The sequence below is a fragment of the Protopterus annectens genome, chromosome 7.part1, assembly GCF_019279795.1.
Source record: "Protopterus annectens isolate FY-2018-M chromosome 7.part1, PAN1.0, whole genome shotgun sequence".
Lineage (NCBI taxonomy): Eukaryota > Metazoa > Chordata > Ceratodontiformes > Protopteridae > Protopterus > Protopterus annectens.
This window is the reverse complement of record NC_056740.1, coordinates 254,021,044-254,044,323: the sequence shown is the minus strand read 5'-3', so window position 1 is coordinate 254,044,323 and position 23,280 is coordinate 254,021,044. Positions and strand designations below refer to the sequence as shown.

At 36.9% G+C, this 23,280-nt stretch overlaps 1 protein-coding gene and 1 non-coding gene across 3 annotated transcripts in view; both read left to right on the top strand.

Moving 5' to 3' along the window:
- CCDC66 (coiled-coil domain containing 66) overlaps positions 1 to 23,280 on the top strand; it is a 1,871,188-nt gene that overhangs the window by 1,059,658 nt on the left and 788,250 nt on the right. For both annotated transcript variants that reach the window (XM_044078704.1, XM_044078703.1), the window contains exon 12: positions 19,663 to 19,824. In XM_044078704.1, coding sequence (XP_043934639.1) covers positions 19,663 to 19,824 — 162 coding nt within the window. The remainder of the gene's footprint in view (positions 1 to 19,662; positions 19,825 to 23,280) is intronic.
- TRNAT-AGU lies at positions 3,438 to 3,510 on the top strand. The gene has a single exon. It is a non-coding gene; the product is annotated as a tRNA-Thr (tRNA).

Here is a 23,280-nt window from a genome sequence, read left to right as displayed (position 1 = left end):
CCAGATGCTCTTTCATATGGTATTGAAAGAGCCCATAGATCAATGGTGACATCTAAAAACACCAAGAGTAATTATACCAAATCTGTTATTGTAAAGTTCCTATCAGCCCATAATAAGGAAATGGTACTAAAGACTGCATGGGCAAAATCCCCAATCAAACTGAAGGATAATATTATACGCTTTGATAATGACTATTCTTCTTCAGTATTATCAAAAATGAAAAATTTCTTGCCTTTAGTCAGAGAACTAAAAAAGAATAAAATAAAAACCCATTTGCTTTTTCCTGCAAGACTGAAAATATTTTATCAAGATGGTTTTAAAATTTTTGATGACCTAGACAATGCAATAACTTATATAAAATCTAATAACATACTGGAAAAAGTAGATGAAATGGAGTGGGCCAGTCCTAGTCTTAAAAGAAATGCTGAGAACAACACTTGTAAAATATTTGACCCTAAAAAAAAAATCAAAAGATGAATCATAACAAGTACATACTTGCACTTGATTCACTCAGTTGGGGAAATGAAACCGGACATCCAGGTAAGCTTTTGGTATTATATTTAATGTAATGTAAATTGGTTAACTAAATAGTTGTCTATTTTGTTTTGTAGAATAGTCATTTGTTGGAATTTTTTTTTCATTTGTACTATTTGTTTAAGATTAATTATCTTAATGTTTATTGCTTTGATTCCCATGGATGCAGTGATTTTCCTGTTTCGGCTATCTTTGCTTCCGGATGTCTTGTAGTGGTGCTTATCATTAGGGGGCATATTTGTTTATCTTGATTTTGGTTCCTATAGTGGTTGGAAAACTTTTATTTAGTTATGATTGCTGTATTTGTATTTTAGTTGATTTATGGTTGTTTGATAAAGGAATCTTGTATGATGGCCTGATGTATAGTTGTAGAATTGCTGTGGTAGTGATGGTACATCTGACCCGGGATGTGAGTGGCAGTGTGGCTGGAGTAATGGTATGGCTTTGTTGTCGTTTCCGAGTTGTTGGTGTGTTTATTTGGAGGCTATGGTTTGGTGCTCTAGCACTGTATGGACATGTGTGGTGTTTGTGTTAATTGTATGTTTTGGTGCCTGTGTGCTTTGGTCGGAGATTAACCAGAGAGTCTGGTTGATAGTGTGGTGAAACTTTGCTTGATAGCTGTCATTGCTTCATGTTGTATATGCAAGGTTTTTTTTTTCTTTCATCTCTCTCGGTATAGAGGGAGTCTCAAGACATTGCCTTATATGTAGTTAAGTAATGTTTTACTTACTATTTCCCGCCGGAACTTTGAAAGCTTTATCTTCATGATGAGCTCGAGACTGTGGTATCCATCGCGGCTGGAAAGCTTGGAGCTTTCTTAAAACGTCATCATGAAGGCGTCAGAAGTAAATTGATCTTCTGATCCTCACCGGGAAGCTACTGAATCATATTTGTTTCCTCATACAGCATACAGAAAGAAGATATAACTAGATTACTACTTTCAACTTATTGTAAGACATTATATGCAATAATGTCTTAAATAAATAGGGATTATACTACGCATGTAGCCTAAATACTTTTTCTGATCATCATAGGTATTCTTGAACCTTGTGTATTTATATACAAGTAGTATTCTCATAAAATATTTGCTTTATGTATGACAAGGGTGCCAATATCTTGATGAGAAATACTAGTTGTGATTTGTGCATTTTTGGAAGATTTAATAACGCTACAAGCTGTTTATATACTTGTGTTACATGTACATTTTTTATAACTATTGACTTGCTGAGAAAATATTCATGAAGCATTTAACAAAATGTTAAATGTATAGATGTATATAATAGGTTATCTCAGTTATTTTATTAATGCATTTGTGTAATAGGCTGATAGGGATGTACCATATAGGCAGCAATAATATTGCAAGGACAAGTGCATTAAAAATAGTTAGATCTGTTTATCATTAGAAAATGTGAAATTTTCATCTTTTGTTTTGTTAACGAAATAGCTTTTCAAAATTCAAAGATAGTATAAGCTATAATTGAATAATAAAAAGCTCATTATATTTAAATAAGGCTTTTATATAGTATACAGGAGCTATTTAAGCACCTTGCTTCTTTGAACTAATATGACCTTTTCACTAGTTTTCAGTATGGTGATGGAACCTTTGAGGTAACTCAAATTAATGCAATGAATGGAAGATTTTAAGGTTTATTAGTCACTCTTATATGGTTAGCATTGTCGCCTCACAGTAAGAGGTTCTCCGGTTCGATCCTCGGCTGGGGTACCTTCTGTGCGGAGTCTGCATGTCCTCCCTGTGATCGTGTGGGCTTCCTCTGGGTGCTCCGGTTTCCTCCCACATCCCAAAGACATGCTGTAGGTGGATTGGACACTCTTAATTGGCCCTAGGTGTGAGTGCATGCGTGTGTGTGCCTTCTGTGGAAGGTTGGGTGCCGGGCTGGCAACTCGACACTGTAAAACTCCACTGCCAATCATGAGCAGACAGGTGATCCATTGTGGTGACCCCTAACCAGGAAAAAGCCGAAAGAAGAAGAAGTCACTCTTCTATGAGAGACTGCACAGGGGTGTTTGGTTATAAGAAAACTAGCAGGATGTTGTTGGTTTTACTTCTTGATGAGTAATCACTATATTTGGTTTTTGGCAAAGAAATGCAGCGTTCATTTCTTTCAAACAATCAGTATGTTAGTTGATTGTTAGTAAAATCACTTTTATTAGCATCTTATTTATTAGCTGCCAATGTTAGTGGTTATTGAAGGCCCTTAGGTGATTTATTTACAACTATGTTCCATTTAGCTGATCACCTATGGCAGTACTATATATCACACTTCAGCCTTTATTAGCCATATTTCGGTAATAAAAGAATGCCATGGTCTCTTTTTAAGGTTCTTATCAAAGGTGATTACTTTAAAACAGAAGCGAACTAATAGATCATAGTAGTTCTTAATAACCTACTAACTAATGTAAGAAAATTCTGTACTTTATTCCTAAGATGTAGCTGTCATCAATTTACCAATTGACACAACATTATATCTATGTATTTGGTTCATACAAAAAATTGTTTATGATATTGATGAGAAGCCTTATTTTTATAGTTATGACTATAGACATTTAGGAAGGTGCTGATTGGATGCTGCTTTTGATAGGAGGTCGATTCGAATGACTGATGTCATTCGAGTTAGGAGTTTTAAACTCCAGAGGGGTTCAGGTTGGTTATTTTGTTTCATGTTTATGTTATAAATATTTTCTAATAACTTTTCAGACGTTCATATCTTATGTAGTAGGAAACAACCTTAATTTTAAGAATATGATAATCTTACACTATGTTTGTTCTAATGATCATAATAGTATTCCTTTTAGATATATTCTTGTGTATTTCTTAGATCAGTATGTTTATATTTACATCATTTAATTTTCAATGACTAAACTAAAAGGTATATCAGTTGAGTGGCTCTGTAGCTGAGGGGTTAGAGCACTGGTCTAGTAAACCAGGGGTCATGAGTTCAACTCTCATCAGAGCCTGTGTTTCCCTTCTTCTTGGGGTTGGGAGGGTGGCTTAATGGCTAAGGTGTTTGCCTTACAAACACAAGGTGCAGGGTTTGAGTCCCACAAAGGATAATTGGCTAAGCTTAAAATGTCTCACAAGGGCAGTTAGCTTAGTACTAAACTATGAACCTATGAACCAATAACATTAATAATTTAAATAATCCTAATAAAAGGAGGAATTTAACTAGATATCTTAAGTTACATAAATCCTAGTTAGTATTTTTACAAGAAACTCACTTAATAACAGAGGATATATTCAGACTTGAATCTAAAACATATAAGATTTTAGTAAGTTCTGAACATACTAAGAAAAAGAGAGGAGTAGCTATCCTATGGAAGAGCATAATGCCTTTTCCTAAAATAATAGATACATATAAGGATAATAAAGGAATGTTTTGTGCAGTCACCATAGAAATAAACAGTACAATTTTCACATTGATTAACATATATTGGATCCCAGTGATAGGGATAAACACAGTGAAACAACATCTAGATCAAATTGTACTATTCTCTAAAGGGAACATTATTTTGGCAGGAGATTTAAGTTGTATTCTAGATTACAAAGACTCTAGTACTAATGGGAAGAGAAGAATATCTACATCATCTAAATTATTAAAAGACTTTTCAGATACTTATTTTTTGAAAGATATAAATTATTTTGCAGGTACTACTTCTTTGTTTTACACCTTTTTTTCTCATAGACATAACTCATACTCGAGGATAGATAGAGTTTTTATTTCTAATAATTTAACAGATTCCTTAAACAAATCAGCAGTGATTTCATGTCCTTTATCAGATCATAATTATATAATTTTTTGAAGTGGTAGTCAATCCAAATTTTAATATTCATATAAAAAGTATCTCAGCTTATATCACAAAATTAAAATATTTTAATGATTTCATTTCTACAGAAGTACAGAATTTTTTAAAACTTAATAATACTAATGATATATCAGAAATTTACATATGGGATGTCCTAAAAGCTTATCTATATGGTAGGATATTGAATTGGTACAAGAAAAAAAGAAAGCTTGGGATAAAGAGCTGCAAGATATACAATGTAAATAGTCACTTTAAAACTTAGTAATATGGGTGATAAAGATGTATCAGATAAAAGAAAAGAAATAAATATGTTAAATAATAAATATCTAGAAATATTAAAACATAAAACTATGATCAATATAGAAAAATTCAAGTTTATAAATTTCTCTTCTAACCCTAAATCCTTAAAAATTCTTGCTAATAAAACGAAAAGATTAAATAGATTTAATCATATTAATGAAATATTCTCCCCTAAAAAAGGAAAAATGGTATTGGAAATTCATAATATAGTATCTGAATTTAGAGAGTTTTTTTATAAACCTCAACCAAACAACTACAGAAATTAACTCTAAAGAGGAAATAAAAACATTTATTAATAAATACACTAAAACAAGACTTTCAGAGGAACAGGGGATTTCTATTGATAAACAAATATCTTTCAAAGAATTTCAAACTCACATTACCAAATTAAAGCAAAATAAAGCACCAGGTAATGACGACATCATTCCTGAAATGTACAAATTACTACCTATAAATGCTCTAAAATTACTTTATAAAGCATTTAATCTTGTTCAGGACAAAAACATAATTCCACCTTCTTGGAAATACACTTTTATTTCTCCTATTTTAAAATTTAACAAAGATCCCTCTAAGTGTACCTCCTATAAGACCCATCTCCCTATTAAACACTGATTACAAATTATTAATGTCCATTTATGCAGAAAGGCTTAAAACACTTTTACCCAAATTAGTTGATAGTGATCAAACGGTGTTTATAATAAAGAGAACTTCATATGATAACATTAAAAGAATATTAACTTTGATTCGGTGAAAAATCTTAAAACAAATTTAACCTTAGTTAGTTTAGATATAAATTGTGCTTTCGACTCAGTTACATGGGAATATCTGTTCTCTCTATTAAAGGAATTAAATTTCTCCAATAATTTTATCAATCTTCTCACTCTGTTTTATGAAGATATACTACTACCAATTTTAACATAAGCTTGGCTATCTCAAAATATACCAGTAGTAAAAGGTACTAAGTAAGGGTGTCCTTTATCCCCTCTTTTATTTTCATTAGTTATGGAACCATGGGCACATTTAATAAGACATGATACAGATACTGAAGGATACAAATTAAACCCCACTATATCATCTAAAATACAAATGTTTGCAGATGACATATTGATTACTCTTGGGAGTAGAAGGGAATCTATACAAAAACATTTTTAAAAACGTGGAATATTTTCAAAAAAATTCTGGCCTTACTTTTAATAATAATAAAACACAAATTCTTTTAACAGGTTCAAAAAATACAATATACCTCATGAATATAATGAATATATAGCTCAGTCTCAACAAATAGCATATTTAGGTATAATTATTACTAACAATATTAAAGATACCATTCAAATAAAATATAATAAAAGTCTATTACCGATAGAAAATCTAATAAATGGAACAAATTACCCTTTTCTATGGACAATAAACTTTTATTAATAAAGATGATCCTTCTCCCCAAAATCTTATATATAATTCAATCTTTATCTATACCTCCTTCTTACCAAATAATTTAAAAATTTAATTCAATGATTCAGAAATTTTTGTGGTTACCAAATAAGCCAAAGATTGCATTAACATACCATATGTATAATTGGAATAATGGGGGTATAGCCTTACCAAATTTAGAAATGTATTCAATTTCATCAGTATTCAATACAATCTCTCATCTCATTGATGTGGAATACACTGCTAAGTGGAAAGAGTTTATAGAAGTATTGTCACAAAATACCAAAGATATAAACAGTTCCTATAAGCCAAATATAATTAATAATCCACTTATTTGGAGGTTAAAAGATTATATTTCTGAATTTTCTTCTCTGAGTTTTAACTTTAAGTATATAGTTTTTCTTTTAAAATCATTTAAAAATTATATATATAAATATATCTATAAGAATTGGCTTTCTTACTCTTCCCTATAGCCTACACACACAAATCTATTTTATCTTCAGATTATACAAAAATGTCTGTATTTCAGCAAAAGCATTTACTATTTTGGCACCAAATGATGATAAATAATGAGATAAAATCCAATAGTTTACTCTTGGAAGAGTATAAACTTGATACATGTTTATGGTTCGAGAAGCTAGACAATATGTATTAAATAAATTGGATTCTATGTCTCCCATGATTAGGAAAAAATTCCCAAGCTAATACAATATATGATTTTATCAATTTTGCATAAATCTCCTGCTAATAACAAGTTATCAAACATTTATAGGGCAATTAAATGTGATTTAGATACATATTCAGGTAATTATTGGAAATATTTTTCTTTAATTAATAATAATCCCCCTTCTGAGAAAGACAGATTGAATATTTTACAATCAGCAAGTATGACTACTTTTTTAAAATGGAAATTATTCACATGGAGATTTTTAAATAGATCATTTATCACTCCTCATAATATAAGTATATTTTCTAAAAAGAATATAACATGTTGGAGATGTAATATTGAATTGAATGCTGGCTGGTCTCATATATTTTCTAACTGCATATATTTAAAACAATGTTGGGATGATATCAATAATTTGTTGCAAACAATTTTTACTGATAATTTCTTTATATCTAAATCACTTGTTTTATTTAATACTCCTGTTCCTTATTGTGTAAAAGAGAATAAGTACCCTTTGGTTTGGTCTATACTATCTATTATTTAATACTCATGTTCCTTATTGTGTAAAAGAGAATAAGTACCCTTTGGTTTGGTCTATACTATCTATTATTTAATACTCATGTTCCTTATTGTGTAAAAGAGAATAAGTACCCTTTGGTTTGGTCTATACTATCTATAGCTAGAATAATAATCACCAAGAATTGGAAATCTAGTACAGCACCTACATTGCTGGAATTTAAAAAATATACTCCTTGAAACTTGTAATTTGGAAATGTTAACTATTAAATCTAGATCATCTAGGAATACTACATTATATAATTCATGGAATATCATCTATGAACTTCTAGAAAACTAGTTTATTCATTTATGTAAACAGATGATTTTTTATTAATCCTACAGCTACATTAAGATTTTTTTTGCATGCTGAACGTCTTTGTACATAGTTTAGTTACACTGGTTTATATATTAGAAGTTTTTTTTATTTTCTTGTTTTTTAACTTTAAAGAAAAAATGTTATAATTTCATGGAAATATCTGTTCATTATAATTATTTAATAACATTCTTTGAAAAAAAAAGAATATTATATTCATAAAGTAGTGCAAGGTATTCTAAGAAATAGGCTAGCATGGGAATAGAGAAAGGATATTTTACCAATAGGAATGACTGCAAATTGGGGCATAGAAAATAGATATGAGGGGACTAAAATTTATTGGAGAAAATTAGCAAAGGAACAACGTTACTGGGAACAAATAACTGTAAAGGGAAAGGTAATACATGAGACAAAATGGAAGTTTGGACTACAGGTTAAAGACTGCCTTCCCTACCAGGAATTGATGATAAAGTATAAGCAAAGAAAAAGGGATAGGGAAGTGAAAGACAAACTCAAATTCGATTTTAGTCGAGTGCAGAACAGAAACTGCTGTTAATAGTACTGATTAATAAGACATGTAAAATACTACTTGATAACTATAAGAATCAATCAAAAGAGATTAGAAGAGACTGGGAAGAGAGAATAGAAAGGCAATATACAATGGAAAAGTGGGAGGATATCTGTATGGATCCCAACTATGCAACAAAGTCCAGAAGGTTTAGGATTTTTGCATGGAAATGTTTGCGTAAATCCTTTTTTTTTCATTTGCTTAAATACTTCTATACCAAGAAGTCTTCAGAGAATTTTTCCTCCAGTAGATAGCAATTGCTGGAGGTGTGATCGGAAGAGGAAAGGTTAATTAGGACCATATTTTTTGGGAATTTAACAAGTTGGCAGATTTTAAAAACTCCTTACAGAGTACTTTGTCAGAAGTGCTAAGGCAGCAAATGATTGTAACTGAGGAAATTATTCTTTTGAGCTAGAATGTAATATCTTAATTGCCTAGACATTGTAAGGTCGTGCTAAATTTAATGCTGTTGGCTGACAAAAAAAGCAATTACTAGAAGATAGAAATCAAAATCTAAACCAACTGTAACTGAAGTACTTATTTGAAATTTGATAACTAAATGGTCTAAACATTGGACTCTTTTTCAGACATAGCCTGGGGTTCTGAGGGCAAAATACATAATACGATAACAAAAGTGAAAATGTATAATATGTTAACAAATGTGCATATTAAAAATACAAAAATGTGCATATTAAAAAAGTTAGCAAGAAACAACTTGTCAATCACTGCTGAAATATGTGTATTGATTACTGTGTTTACAGTGTGCATTTCTCTTAGGGTGATGTTTATATGTAGTAGTTGTAAATATCCCAGTTACAGTAAGTTTGCAGGTCTACAGCAACTTACCCAGTGTTGCAAAATCAGTTACAGGTAATTACTTGTAGTAGATGCCCCTTCAGTTTAGCCTTGAAGCCATCCAGTGTTATTTGAGAACATATGTCTCTGGGTAGTTGATTCCATGTTGCTGGCTTGGATTTTATGAAGTCCCTTTCCTGTATGGTAGTGCAAAATGTGGTCTCGTCAAAGTATGCCATAATCTTAATTTCCTTTCAGTGGTTATTAATGTTCTGTTATTTGTATGGCCACTTTTAGTTGGAAAACATTGACACAGCATGGTAATTTTGAACAACTGAATGCTTGTAGTGGAGATAATAGAATAAGAGTGAAATCTTTAAAAAGGGAAGGAGCAAATTGAATAGAAGTAAATGGAATTTGTGGGAACAGTACATGCAGAATAATAATCAGGAGATGGAGCAAAATTTAAGGAAAGGAAAGACTTAAACAATTTAAATATGTTGAAGTGAATGATGCATGATGTCAATGAAAATATTTCCAAGGATTTCTTTTCTATTGCTGTGTGGGTGGCATTCAAGAAGGTACCGAGATGTGTAACACCTCCTTATGCATGTCAATCACCTTTTGATATTCAGCAAGAGTCTTAACACTGTGCTCTAGCATGAATACTCATAGCAGTCTGGCTCTACAGTCATGCTGAATGCTAATATGGCAGTCCGGGGGAGAGGTATTTGCTAATTAGCTATGTTCTGTCTCCCAGAACTGCTTCCAGGAAGGCATTACATGTCAGTTGATTGAAGAAATTGCACAGCCATGTAGATCAGCACTGCTGGCCCCACCATATTGAGGCACTGAACATGGCCAAAAAGATGTGTTCAGCTACCTACCACAAAAATGGTATGGGAGTTGTTAGGGTGGGGGAGCAACTAGCAACCAGGGATACCTTTTCCATTAAGTCCCATAATGGCACCAGTGTCAGTACAGGGATTGGGGATGGAGGGAATCATTAGACACCAGGCATACATGTTAGTTAAGTGTCTTAATGACACTGACTTCAGGATGAGGCATGGGGGTGGGAGAATCACTAGACATCGGGCATACATGCTAGTTAAGAGACTTAATGGCACGAACATCAAGATTGGGGGTGGGAGAGCCACTAGAAATCAGGGATAACTCATCTTTAAAGTGTCATAATGACATCGGCATCAGTATTGGGATCGGGGGTGGTGGTGGAGAGGCTCACTAGACGCCAGAGATGCATGTTAGTTAAGTATCTTAACTGCACCTTTTTCAGGATGAGGTTCAGGAAGAGAGGTGGAATCACTATATACCAAGGCAATGCCTTAACACCATGTAAAGTTTAACTGGGATCGTGGGTGGGGGGACACACTAGCTACCAGGGCAGTGTCATAACAGCATGTAAAATATTATGGTGATCAAGAGAGTGGGAAGAATCAGTAGCCACCAGAGCATACTAAACGCATGCTGTAATGGCACTTCAGCTAATAATGAGAATCGGGGGATTACTGGGATCCATGGGAGGGCAGACAGGTTAGGGAAAGGTACAGGAGTGTGCTGTGTTTATATTTTGTGTATTTTTAAGTGAAAGAGTGATGGGGGATGCCACTGCCTACATTAGCAGCAGTAATCTGAATATCATGGTAGTAACTGTGATTTCATACACATGCAAATTAACCAATAATGAGCTCTTTCTTTCTTACAGCTAACATATCTCTGAATTGCAAAATAGCACGTTGTGGGAGAAGGGCCTTTCTAGACCAAGCTGTATGGTTCATGCTAGGTTCTTTAATGCATTTTGGGGTATGTGTATCTATGGCAAAATAAAGGTCAGTTAAAAAAAAAAAAGCATAATGAGCATGCCTATTGTAATTTTCTTTTTCTGTTTTTGGCCACAACTTAAGTATCAGTTTTTATTGACACTTGTAACTAAAGTAATAATCCTTTAGAATTTCAGTTTACTGTAATAATCCTTTAGAATTTCAGTTTACTGTTTGTGATATGGTATGCAGTTACTAAATTATAAGATGACTTCCTCTTACTGAGTGTAATTGCAGAATTTGTCTTCTTTAGTTAATTACTGGTTATTTTGTTTAATCCCAAACCAGTAACATTTGTTGATACTGTACAATCTGCAAAGAAAAGAGCTGTCCTTTTCAAATTGCCAAAAATTCCCATTAAGTTGCTGCTAGATAACAAAAGGTAATGTAAACAAGGAAAAACACCCTTCTGTTTAAAACTGAAGATGTTAAGTTGTCAATCTCACCTTCATTCTTGCTGGATGGGTGCGGAGCCGATCCTCGGCTCCGACTCGGCACTTGCTAAGCTCGAGAGTCACTTTTACCAGCTCGAGGCAGCCCTATATCCCATGATGCAAGGCAGTGATTACCCAGATCTCATTTGCCGCTTCACTCATGAGGTCACCTTTTTTGCCAGCTCCTGGTAAGTGAATTTAATTACTCTTTCTGAGAAATTTAAATATCCCAATACTTTAAATTTTCCTTTTCCATAGTTGGTTAGTTATCCTATTCACTTAGCTCTATTCCCGTTAGCTTCCCGTTCCCTTATCTATATTTTCTTTTTCAGGCCTTAGGCCTTCCCCTCCCAAACAGTTTTCCTGTCAGGCTTTGTTTAGGTGTGTTTGTGTTTTTTATTCACTGTACTTAATTTTTGTTTAGTCAGTGTGATTTTTGGACTGAGTGGTGTGTGTCTTGTGTTTAGGACTCAGTCATGTCTAAAGACACCAGGGTCTCAGGTTTCAAGAAGTGTGACTCGTGCTGTCAGAAGATGTCTCTGACAGACGGTCACACTTCTTGTATTTATTGCCTGGGACCCCTACACCTGCAGGACTCCTGTGCTATTTGTCACTCTTTCAGCCAGAGAGTCCTGCAGGAACGTAGAAACAAACTAATTTTAAGAGGTCTTCTCAAGCCTGAGAGCTCCCCAGCTAAGTCCGGCTCGGGGAAGCCCTCAAAGCCATCCAAGGCCCAGACTTTAGTGTCCAAGTCTGTGGCCTTGGTTCCGACTCCACCGGAGTCGAGATCAGCTCCGTCCGGAGCCGATCCTTCCTTTTCGGAAGTTTTAGTATTGGCACCGATACCCTGGCTTCAATACCCTTGTCGGCTCTGGCTGGAGCAGATACCTTTGCTTCGAAGCCTGCGTCGGCTCCGACTGGAGCCGACACATCTCTAACCCAGCTCGGAGCCGACAAGCTGTCGACTCCAACTGGAACCGAAGGTTCTTCGGCTCCGATGGCTCCATCGAGAAAGAGATCTAGATCTCCTTCGCTGGAGTCTATTACTCGGCTCCGGCCTCTCCCTTACTTTTGGAGCGGAGCCATCGGAGCCGATCTTCAAGGTCTTCCAGGCTCTCAGACCATGACTTGGAGGGAGTGGTGAGTAGACTGTTGAAATCACAGGCACTGGCCCAGATGCTCCATAGCCCGTCACAGCAGACGATCGCTATTCCACACCCTCCAGAAATTCCTCCTTCGACTCTCCTTCAGAGTTCGGAGCCGGAGATTATTGGTACCGTGACTGTTGGTGCTTTGGAGCCGATACCACCCCTTTCGGCTCCGTCATTCTCGACTCCTATCTCCTCCTTGAGACCTTCCTTGGAGGGATCCGGTCGTCGGGCTTCCCTGGTTGGCACCGAGGGGGCGAGTGGCATCGGACCCTTGTCCTACCCGTTCTCCCTCTCGGGGCTTCGGCCTTGGTGAGCTCGGCACCGACATCTGCTTCAGAGCCTTCCCTTTCGGTGGGGCCAGGGATTCCTGTTTCTTCAGAGCGGGAGCTCTCGGTCCTCCCCGGGAGGGGAGCCTGCGAGGTGATGAGGAGTGTGCTAGCCCCTGAGCTCAGTCAGCAGTTGGTTCCTTTAGCTCCTCCTTCTACAGTGCCTGTAGATGTCTCTTCCCACTCTCTTGCTCCCGGACCCAGAGATCCATTGCCCCAGGTTTCCCCATTGGGAAGAACTTCCTCTTCTGAGGTTTCTCCTGATCCTTCAGGGGAACCCCTGCATAAGAGGACCTGCAAGAGGAAGTACTTAGACTCCCCTGAGTCTACGACATCAGATACCGATTTAGATGAGTTGGAGGGGTCCCCAAGATCCCCCTTTGAGGATGTCTCCTTTTCAGACATCCTTGAACTCCTGAAACAGAGGGGGAACTGGCCCTCCATTAATCCTTCCGAGGATGAATCTGTATACCTGGAGGCTTTTGGATCTCGACCCTCCACCTCCTGGGTGTCTCCACCTTTTGACCCCCTCATGGACGTGATAGCTCGAAAGGCGTGGGCATCTCCTGATTCGGTGGAACCAGTCCCCAGGAGGCCTTCTAAATTTATCACGGCCCCCACTGAAAAACAGTTTCTCACTAAAGGTGTCCCGGTTGATGCCATGGTGGTGGCGGCCGCCACCAAGAAGGAACTTGCAGATCCTTCCGTACCAGTCCATCCTCCTAACAAGGAGTCTAGGACCATGGACAGGTATGGTAAGCGGATGTTTTCCTCAGCGACCTTTGCTATGCATTCGCTGAATTACCTATGTCACTTCACCCGACTTCAAAGAGATATCCTCAAAGAATTGGGTGAGGTAGTACAGGATCCGTCAGCTGCAGGGGTTCAAGAGAAGATTGCCTCTCAACTGGGAATCCTAAATTCCATAACTAACTCCTCCATGCGGCTCATTTCTTATGCAGCCGATGGGGCGAGTAGAGCCGCAGGCACAGGAGTGGCTCTCAGATGTCAGTCCTGGATGCGGCTTTGCAATTTTGCCGACCCCTTTAAGGCGTCCTTCACAAACTCTCCCTTTGATGGGACAACTTTGTTTGGCCCTCAGGTGAAGGACACTTTGACCAGGTGCGAGCAAGACGGCAAGACTCTTTCTGCCGTAGGAGTCCGTTTCTCCACCCCTTCTAGACCTTACCCCAAAGGTCAGAAGGGAGGGAAAATGTGGTTCCAAAAATCACAGGGAGTCACGCCCGGCCTTGCGTGGTCAGTTTACCCCCAAAGGCAGAGGGGGTAATAATAACAGACGCCGCCCTAGGGGCAGAGGGGGTCCGCAGAACCAGGGCAGCAGAGAACCTCTCTCTGACAAGCCCTTCCAGCATCCCTGAGGTGTTGCCCGACTTCCCACCCTTGGAGGCAGTCGGGGGGAGATTATCGCTGTACCCAGAAGCCTGGCTTTCCCTCTCTCAAGACAAATGGGTACAGTCGATCATATCCGAGGGTTACAAAATACCTTTCGAGAAAAGCCTCTCCCCTCAAAAAGGATCCCTTCCAGACGTTCCACCCGGTCTATGGGAAATTGCAAAGCTAGAGGTTTCAAAGCTTCTAGAGAAAAGGGCCATCCAGCCAGTTCCAACAGATCATTTAGAATCCGGAATCTACTCAAGGTTCTTTTTGGTCCCCAAAAAGACAGGAGACTGGAGACCGATATTAGACCTCAGCAGGCTGAACAAGTCTGTCAAAAAGGCAAGATTTCGGATGGTCACACTTCAATCGATTTTGCCCTTTCTGGGCAGAAACAACTGGATGTGCTCTATAGACCTTCAAGATGCGTACTATCACACAAAAATCCACAGATGCTCCAGAAGGTTTCTCCGCTTTCGGCTGGGGACCAGTCATTTTCAGTTCAGAGCCCTGCCCTTTGGTCTCACTACAGCCCCCAGAGTGTTCACCAAATGCATGGCAGTGGTCACGGCTCACCTGAGACGTCAGGGATTCCAGGTGTTTCCGTACCTAGACGACTGGCTCCTCTCAGCCACCACCAGGCATCAACTTCTCCAGGCCAGGGATTACACTCTACGTCTCTGCAGCCAGTTAGGGATTTCAGTCAACTTCGAAAAGTCTTCCTTATCACCTTGCCAATCTATTACCTTTATAGGCGCAGATCTAGACACTACTCGGATGTCAGCAAACCTAACAAACCAAAGAATCCTGGATATCCAAAACCATGTTCGAATGATCCTATTCAGCAAAAAGGTACAAGCCAGGTTGGTCCTCAAAGTGTTAGGCCTTATGGCAGCTGCCATCACACTTCTTCCTCTGGCACGTTTTTACATGCGTCTCCTGCAGTGGATGTTGTTTACCCAATGGTCCTTCCAGCAGTTACCCATGTGTCACAAGATTCTAGTGACAAAGACCTGCAAGAGCCATCTATCCTGGTGGATTTCTTCCCCCCTAGTCCATCAGGGCAGACCATTTGTCCCCTCGGCTCCGGTAGCCACGGTCACTTCGGATGCCTCCCTGATCGGGTGGGGGGGGCATTATCAGGGCAGGATGGTCCATGGCACATGGTAACCCTTCGAATATCACCTGCACATAAATGTCCTAGAGATGAGAGCAGTGCTTTTAACGTTGCAAGCCCTCAACGACTTTCTTCCCTTAGGGACAATTGCAGTTCACACGGACAACATGTCTGTGGTATGGTCCATCAACAAACAGGGCGGGACCAAGTCCTATCCTTTGTGTCGAGAAGCTCTCAGACTGCGGCAATGGGCGATCTCCTCTCATCGGTTTCTGATAGCAACGCATATCCCCGGGAAAACCAACATCCTAGCGGACAGATTGAGCAGAGCTATTCTCATGCCTCACGAGTGGTCTCTCAAACAATCTATAGTGGAAGAGATTTTTCAGAAGTGGGGCCGCCCATGCTGCGACCTTTTTGCTACACCCCAAAACAGCAAATGCCCAGACTTCTTCTCTCTCTTTCCACTTCCGGGCCATTCCCCCCAGAGACGCTCTAACCCAGGATTGGCCTCGGGGACTTCTTTATGCTTTTCCCCCTTTTCCGTTAATACCTCAAGTACTCCAGAAAGCTACCGTCTTGAGAGCCAAGCTGATTCTCATTGCCCCTTACTGGCCTCGACAAATTTGGTTCCCGTTCCTTCATCGCCATCTCTTGGTGCAGCCTTGGCATCTGGACCCAGTTCCAGATCTTCTAACCCACCAGTCGGGTCAACTGCACCGGGCCCTTCATTCCCTCAACCTCACCGCTTGGTTGCTCCACTTCCTTCCTTAGCCAGGCTTCCTATGATCTATAACCCTGTTAGAGATATCATAGTAGCTTCTTTAAAGTCCTCTACCAGAAGGATTTATTCTAGCAAATGGCAACGTTTCTCCTTTTGGGCAAAGTCTAAGAACATAGACCCTTTTACTGCCCCTATTCAGTCAGTCTTGGACTTTCTAGCTGAAATTTTTCACTCCGGTTCTTCCTCCTCCACAGTTAAAGTCCAGTTGGCAGCAATCTCGAATTTCCATGTCGGATTTGCAGAACAGAACATTATGTCTCACAAACTGTGTAAAGCCTTTCTCAGAGGGGTATTCCTACTTAAACCCCCTGTTAGGGATCCTCTACCGCAGTGGGACCTAAATTTAGTGCTGGCATCCTTGATACTCCCCCCTTTCGAACTGGCTGCTACATGCTCATTAAAATTTCTCTCTTGGAAGACACTCTTTCTAGTTGCTATTACCTCGGCTAGGAGAGTGTCTGAACTACATGCTCTCTGTGTTCGTCCCCCTTACTTGGTATTCCACAAGGATAGAGTATCCTTGAGAACCAATCCATCCTTTTTGCCCAAGGTTGCTTCTAAAACAAATTTAAACCAATCTATTGATCTTCCAGTATTTTTCCCCAATCATTCTGACAGAGCGGAACAAAAATTGCATTGTCTAGATGTTCATCGCCAGCTCAGATATTACTTGGACAGAACAAAACATTTTAGGAAGTCTGATCAACTTTTTCTTTCTTATGCTGAAAACAAGATAGGTCTCCCAGTTTCAAAAGTGACCTTATCCAGATGTCTGTCTTCCACTATTTCGCACATTTATCAGCTTAGGGGAAAACAACTGATTTCAAAACCTAAAGCACATTCTACCAGAGGTCTAGCCACATCTATGGCTTTTCAGGCTAGACTACCCTATTTGTGCAGCAGCCACTTGGGCCACTCCTCATACCTTTGTTTCTCATTACAAATTGGATTTGGCCTCCAGGGACAGGGCAAGTTTTGGTTCCACAGTTCTCAAGAGTCTGTTCCATTGAGCCACCCAGGATAGAGGTGCTAGGGACGCGGTCCCATCCAGCAAGAATGAAGGCGAGATTGACAACTTAACATTTAGAAGTTATGTACCTACCATAACGTTCCATGTTAGTTGTCTTCTCTCGCCTTCTTTCTTGGTTCCTCCCTCCTGTCCCCCTAGCCTGGACAGACCTTGAACTTCCTTCTTCTCTGGAAGAATGTCTTCCTTGGACACCAGTTAGATCTGGACCCTAGTTACCTAGGTCCCCTTTACAGCCTTTTCAGGTTAGTTGTTCCTCTTCTTTCTGAGAAGATTTTGGGCAGTTTTTCCTCTAGATACCAAATGAGATCTGGGTAATCACCGCCTTGCATCATGGGATATAGGGCTGCCTCGAGCTGGTAAAAGTGACCCTCGAGCTTAGCAAGTGCCAAGTCAGAGCCGAGGATCGGCTCCGAACCCATCCAGCAAGAAAGAAGGCGAGAGAAGACAACTAACATGGAACGTTATGGTAGGTACATAACTTCTAATTTTCTGTTACTACTTTTTATATCTCTGTTATAGCTGACCCTAAGTGGTTTCTGATGAATCCCATGGCATCCATCCCATGTAGTTAGATATTTCTTCCTTAAGGTCAGTTATGCACCTCAAGAGTGACTATTTCTGATGCCTACTCCAATTTTAACAGTGTAAGATGTGTAGCTTAATTTGAGGTAGGGAGTAAGGTGTTGGTTTGGGATACCAGTTGCTGAGCTCTTGTGGATGTTTAAATGTCAATAACTGGAGCATACGATTTGAAAGATTATGTGGTCAGTAATGTAGACGTTCTTTTTTATTTTATTTTTTTACTAGTAATTGTTTAGAGCCATTAAATGTCTGTCTGTGACTATCCATTTTGATCACTACAGTTTTAATGAAAATGCAAGATTATTCTTAAAAGATGTAGTCAATAGTTGCTTGTTTCTAACAACCTTTAAAGTTATGGATCCAATTAGATTTTGTTTCTGTAGTAAAAGTGGTTATTAAAAACAGTGAGTAATTTTCTTTGTGAAAGTGTTTGATGATCTTTCATTGTTCTTGTCTCCGTAGTCTTTATTTAGTTTGGTGATTGTTTTTATTTAAATGGCAATAATAGCTCCGCATTTTTCCATGGCTGGAATATGAAAAGTGCTACAGGGAAATCTAGTTTAAAGATTCCTGCTAAAATACTTCAGTTTCTTAGCTAATACTTCAAGGAATCTGGCAGTACAGGTGTGATTTTTTTCAGAAATTAGTGAAGTATTTGAAGGAAAACAAAATGTTTCATTCCAATTGACAGAACAGATTTTTTTTTGAAGTTTAAGGATTTCCAGTAGTGTGGTAAAGCATTTTAAGTGTAGTATTGCATTATTTAATTTACTCTGTTTTCTTACTATAGAGTTGATTACTAGTGCTTGTGTTTACATTATTTGATGAATAATGCCTCACGAGTGACATGATCACAAGCCTTGAGTATGGCATAATCTTAAATGCTCATTGAAGTTTGTCTGTGAGACCTGAGGGTAGAGCATACCGTGGCTAACATAATGTTATAATAGAGATGTAACTTACTCTTGGGGTATCTATTATTAATGGCAGCACTAATCTGCTTTCTAGACTTTAACTCAGTCAGAATTGCACTGTTTGGGGCCCATTTTTTTTCACGCAAAACTTTTCAGACTTTCTATACTTGAATGTGAAACTGAGTTGGGACTATTTTTGTTTTTTTGAGTAAGTGATTACTTCCTAAGCTAATTTGCAATGAGTTGGTGTTTAAACATTTCAGAAGGCTGTGAAATTAAAGAATATGATTTCTGACAAGGAATTGCCTTCTAGTAAATCACGGTGTCATTTGAAAATAGTTCTGGTAGGAACCTGTTTAGTGCTGTACTCGTTTTAAACGCTGCTAGTTTGTTGCCCTATGAGAGGAGTAAACAAATAAAAATTTGTTTCAGAAGATTTCAGTAGTGGTGTTAATTCATCAGAATAAATGTTCCTCTTTTGAAACTGACTGAAATTGATAAGAGAAATGTTTAAATTAAAGCTTGATCGTTTTCATCAGTGTACCATAACTTTAAATCTTGTCTTCATTATTTAAATTAAATGCATTAATTTGACTGAGTGTCTCTCATTCATGTGTGGATCACTCTGTCTGGCCCAGGCTAAAAGTAATTTTAACCCCAGTTTGATTATATACTCCTTTAAATGTTTGAATTTTTCCTTTTTTGTCTCTGAATTTTTACAGTGCTTAGTTGCTTAGGCATTTCTTTTGCACAGTTTTATTTTTAGCTTAATGTCCCATTTATACTTTTAATTTATAAACTTTGCTTGAAATTAAACATCTCAGAAGTACATAGACTCCTTCATATCTGTGTTAAGTATTTGAGCGTGTCTTTTATTTCCAGGTATTTGGAATGATTATTGGAGTTGGTGTGTGTTTTGATTCAGTTATGTTTTGCTCTGTACTTTGCATGTGAGCAGGTGCTGAAATCAGCTTTTTGTAATCAGTGCATGATCTCAGTCAACAAATTTAAGCGTGTTTGCATATTGGAACTAGCAGTAAAATTGTGAAAGTTTATGTAAATTTCTGTATTGCATTCTCATATGTTTATTCCTATAATCTAATCAGAAAGCTATAGCAGAGCAGGTGAAGGAACGACAGATGTTAAAAGGGCTGGAAGAGGCAAAGAGAAGGCAAGAAGAGCAAGCAGAGGAACGCCGCTTGGCTCAAGAAAGAGAAAAAATGCAAAAGCAGTTTGAAGAGGATATGCTTAGACAAAAAGAAAAAGAAGTATGTGCCATTTAGTCTCGTGTTTATTCTGATGCAACATTTTGTTTGAAACTTGTATGATGTCTGCTTGCTGTTATCCATTAATTTCTTTTTTTTTTTTTTTTTTTCAAAACAGGTTTATTGTTTTAACATATAAGAGAAATATCATAACAATTTTATACAAGTAATTAAAAATAGGTATTATTATAATATTCAACAAAACAACTAAAGTATTTACAAAGACATCCACTACAATCAGATCAATTAATTAAACTAAAATACCATGCTATTGAAATTAAAATTTTTTAACAAATTTTGTAAATTATCCCATACAATAAAATAAGATGTTTTTCTATTTGTTCTAGTCCTAATTGTGTTTATTTCCATATGGCACACTATATTCATAACATTTTTAAATTCATTGAACGAAGGAGGTGTATCTGAAATCCAATTTCTAGTTATTATTTTCCTAGCCACTGCTAGAATAGACCATAACAAGGGAAGCTTAACCTTTTAACACTTTGAGGTACAGGTGTGTTGAATAATATAAGAGATTTAGAAATAATGAAATTATCTGTAAAAGAGCCTGCAAAAATTCATTAATTGACTTCCAGTATTCTTTTAATTTTATACAGTCATAAAACATATGAGCCCAGTCAGCATTAATTTCTACATTACATCTCTTACATAGATTATCTTTATTATTTATTTTATTCATCATCAAAGGTGTATAAAAGATCTATGTAAAATTTCCATGTATAAAGTCTCCAGACAATGGAAGACGTAGTTCTATAAGCAGATTCCAATATATATTGTTTATCTTGTTGATTTGGTGGGTCCCCATTAATAGAAGTGAAATAATTCCAGTATGAATCTACACTGTAAAAAGTTTCTTGTCTGATAACTTTATGTATGTATGAAAGTTTACCTTTATCAGAAACTTTATGTTGCAAATTTAATATCAAGTAATCAATCAGTGTTGGAATAGATTCTTTAACAGTTATAGACATTAAATCTATTTTATTAATGAGATGTTGTCTAAAGGTCTGAACCTCTAACCAGCAAGTTTCTCTTAGATCAAATTCTTGTTTTAAGAAATCTAGACTTTTAACTTTATTATAAGATATCAACTGATACCAGTACTTTAGATCATTATCTATAGCTAAATGAGTTCCTTCAGAAGTAGATGACAAAAGCATACCCTGAGTATACATTATAGGAAATACAATAAAATTCCATTCCCTATACTTAGGGTGCATGAATTTATCTATTAATTTCTGATTGCATTATTTCCTGTAGACATATTTGCCCTATGCGCATAGTTCCTCATCTCAATTTTATTTGGATTATTTTCTGTGTGTTTCCCCCCCATGCTTGGCAACCATCAAGCCACTACCCAAACTGAATGCAACGACAAGCACCAAAAGGAATGAAGTAAAAAACCACAAAGTGATCCACAAATCTGAGGAAAATACGCTTTATTTCTCTGACGTCTCAGCCGTAGCCTTCAAGGAGTAAAGAACTTAAAAAACATGAACCATATATATACTCTCAGTCACTAATTGAATAAATTAATTAATTAATTAATTAATTAATTAATTAATTAACAACAATCAAAAATAAAATTAAATTAGTACCCTCCAGTTCAAGTCTTCATTTAAACCCTGAGGGTACAAAGTACCAAACTTTAAAATATAAGTGGCTTCTTTAGATAACAAATGTTGTTTAATATTAAGAGCATCAAAACAAGACATTTATTTTTTCCAAGACTGTGCCTTGAAGCCCCTCATTTTTACCGTCATGGAATTTTTTAAAATGCATAGCCACAGAACTTCCTTCTTTGTTGGTAATATCTCTGGCATGTTCCATTAGTCTAACTTTAAATGCCCTTTTAGTTTCACCAATATAAAATTTATTACACGGGCTTTTAAGTGCATAAATAACACCTTCAGAATTACAAGTAAAAAAATTACATGTATTAAAAACAACATTATTTATATAAGAAAAACTTCTAACTATAAAATTACATGCCTTGCATTTGCCACACTTAAAAGTTCCACTAGAAAGTTTACTCCGTTCTAGACTTATAGAAGGCAAAAAGAATTTACTTTTCACCAAAAAATTTTTAATATTCTTACCTCTTTTATAAGAAAACCCTAACCTCCTATCTAACCACAAAGACACATTACTAAGGGAAACAAAATATTCCCAATAATATTTAACCAACCTCACAATTTCAGCACTAAAACATCCATAAGTAGTGACAAAATACAAAATGTCACATTGCCTATTAATTTCAGAACTGGACGCAGTAGTGCATATTCTATGTCTATTATTTCTTATCTTCCTGCAGCTATTGTCAAAGAACTTTTTATAACTTCTTTCAATCAATTCATTACTATACCCCCTCTGCTTAAACATCCCCACAGTTATATCCAGTTCTCTCTTAAAGGCACACTCATTATTGCATAATCTGGAAATTCTCAGTATTTCACCAAAGGGCAAAGCCTCTAGTGTATGAGGAGGATGACAGCTATCACCATACACATATTGTGTGCCTTCATCGAATTTTCTGTTAACTGATGTTTCCAAACTATTACCATCTTTAATATTCAATACAATATCCAAAAAGGAAATAGTTGTACCCATTCTAAAACCATCAAATTCTAATGAAAATCTATTTCTATGTAATTCTGAAATGAAATTCTCAACTAATTAATGCCTCACCATCCTGTATCAGAAAAATTAAATCGTCTATAAACCTATAGTACCTAATGACATGCTTACGAAAAAAATAATTTTTGTACAAATACTCAGATTCGAAGAGCCCCATGGCCAAATTTGCATACATGGGGGCAAAAGCTGCCCCCATGGCTGTTCCTTGTTTTTGTCTGTATAAACTGTTATTAAATTCAAAAAAATTATGTGTTAAGCAAAAATGAATAAGTTCTATAATATATTCAGTAACTGGGTAATCACCCAAAAAGAATTTGACAGCCTCCATACCGAACTCATGTCTGATGTTCGTATAGAGGCTCTTGACATCGAGTCACCCAGTACATACGATCATTCCACCTCACATTCTTGATTTTGTCTACAAAGTCAAAAATATCACAAATATAGGAAGGCAAGGTTTTAACTATGGGTAACAAAAAACTATGTAAAAAAAGACCTATATTATGTAAAAAATAATTACACCCTGAGACAATTGGTCTCCCAGGGGGTTGTGTTAAATTTTTATGTATCTTTGGAAGGCAGTAGAATAAGGTCATTCCACAACCTTCTATACTAAATTTCTTCTTGATGTCCGTTACTGAAAAATAGCCTAGCCTTTCACCCTTCTTTAATAATTCAGTATATTCAAAAACTGAGTCATTGTATACAGTAAGTTCTGTCTTTTCATAGACATTATTGTCATTTAGATGGTCTTCACACATTTTAAGATACTGTGAATAGTGCATAACAACAAGCTTATTT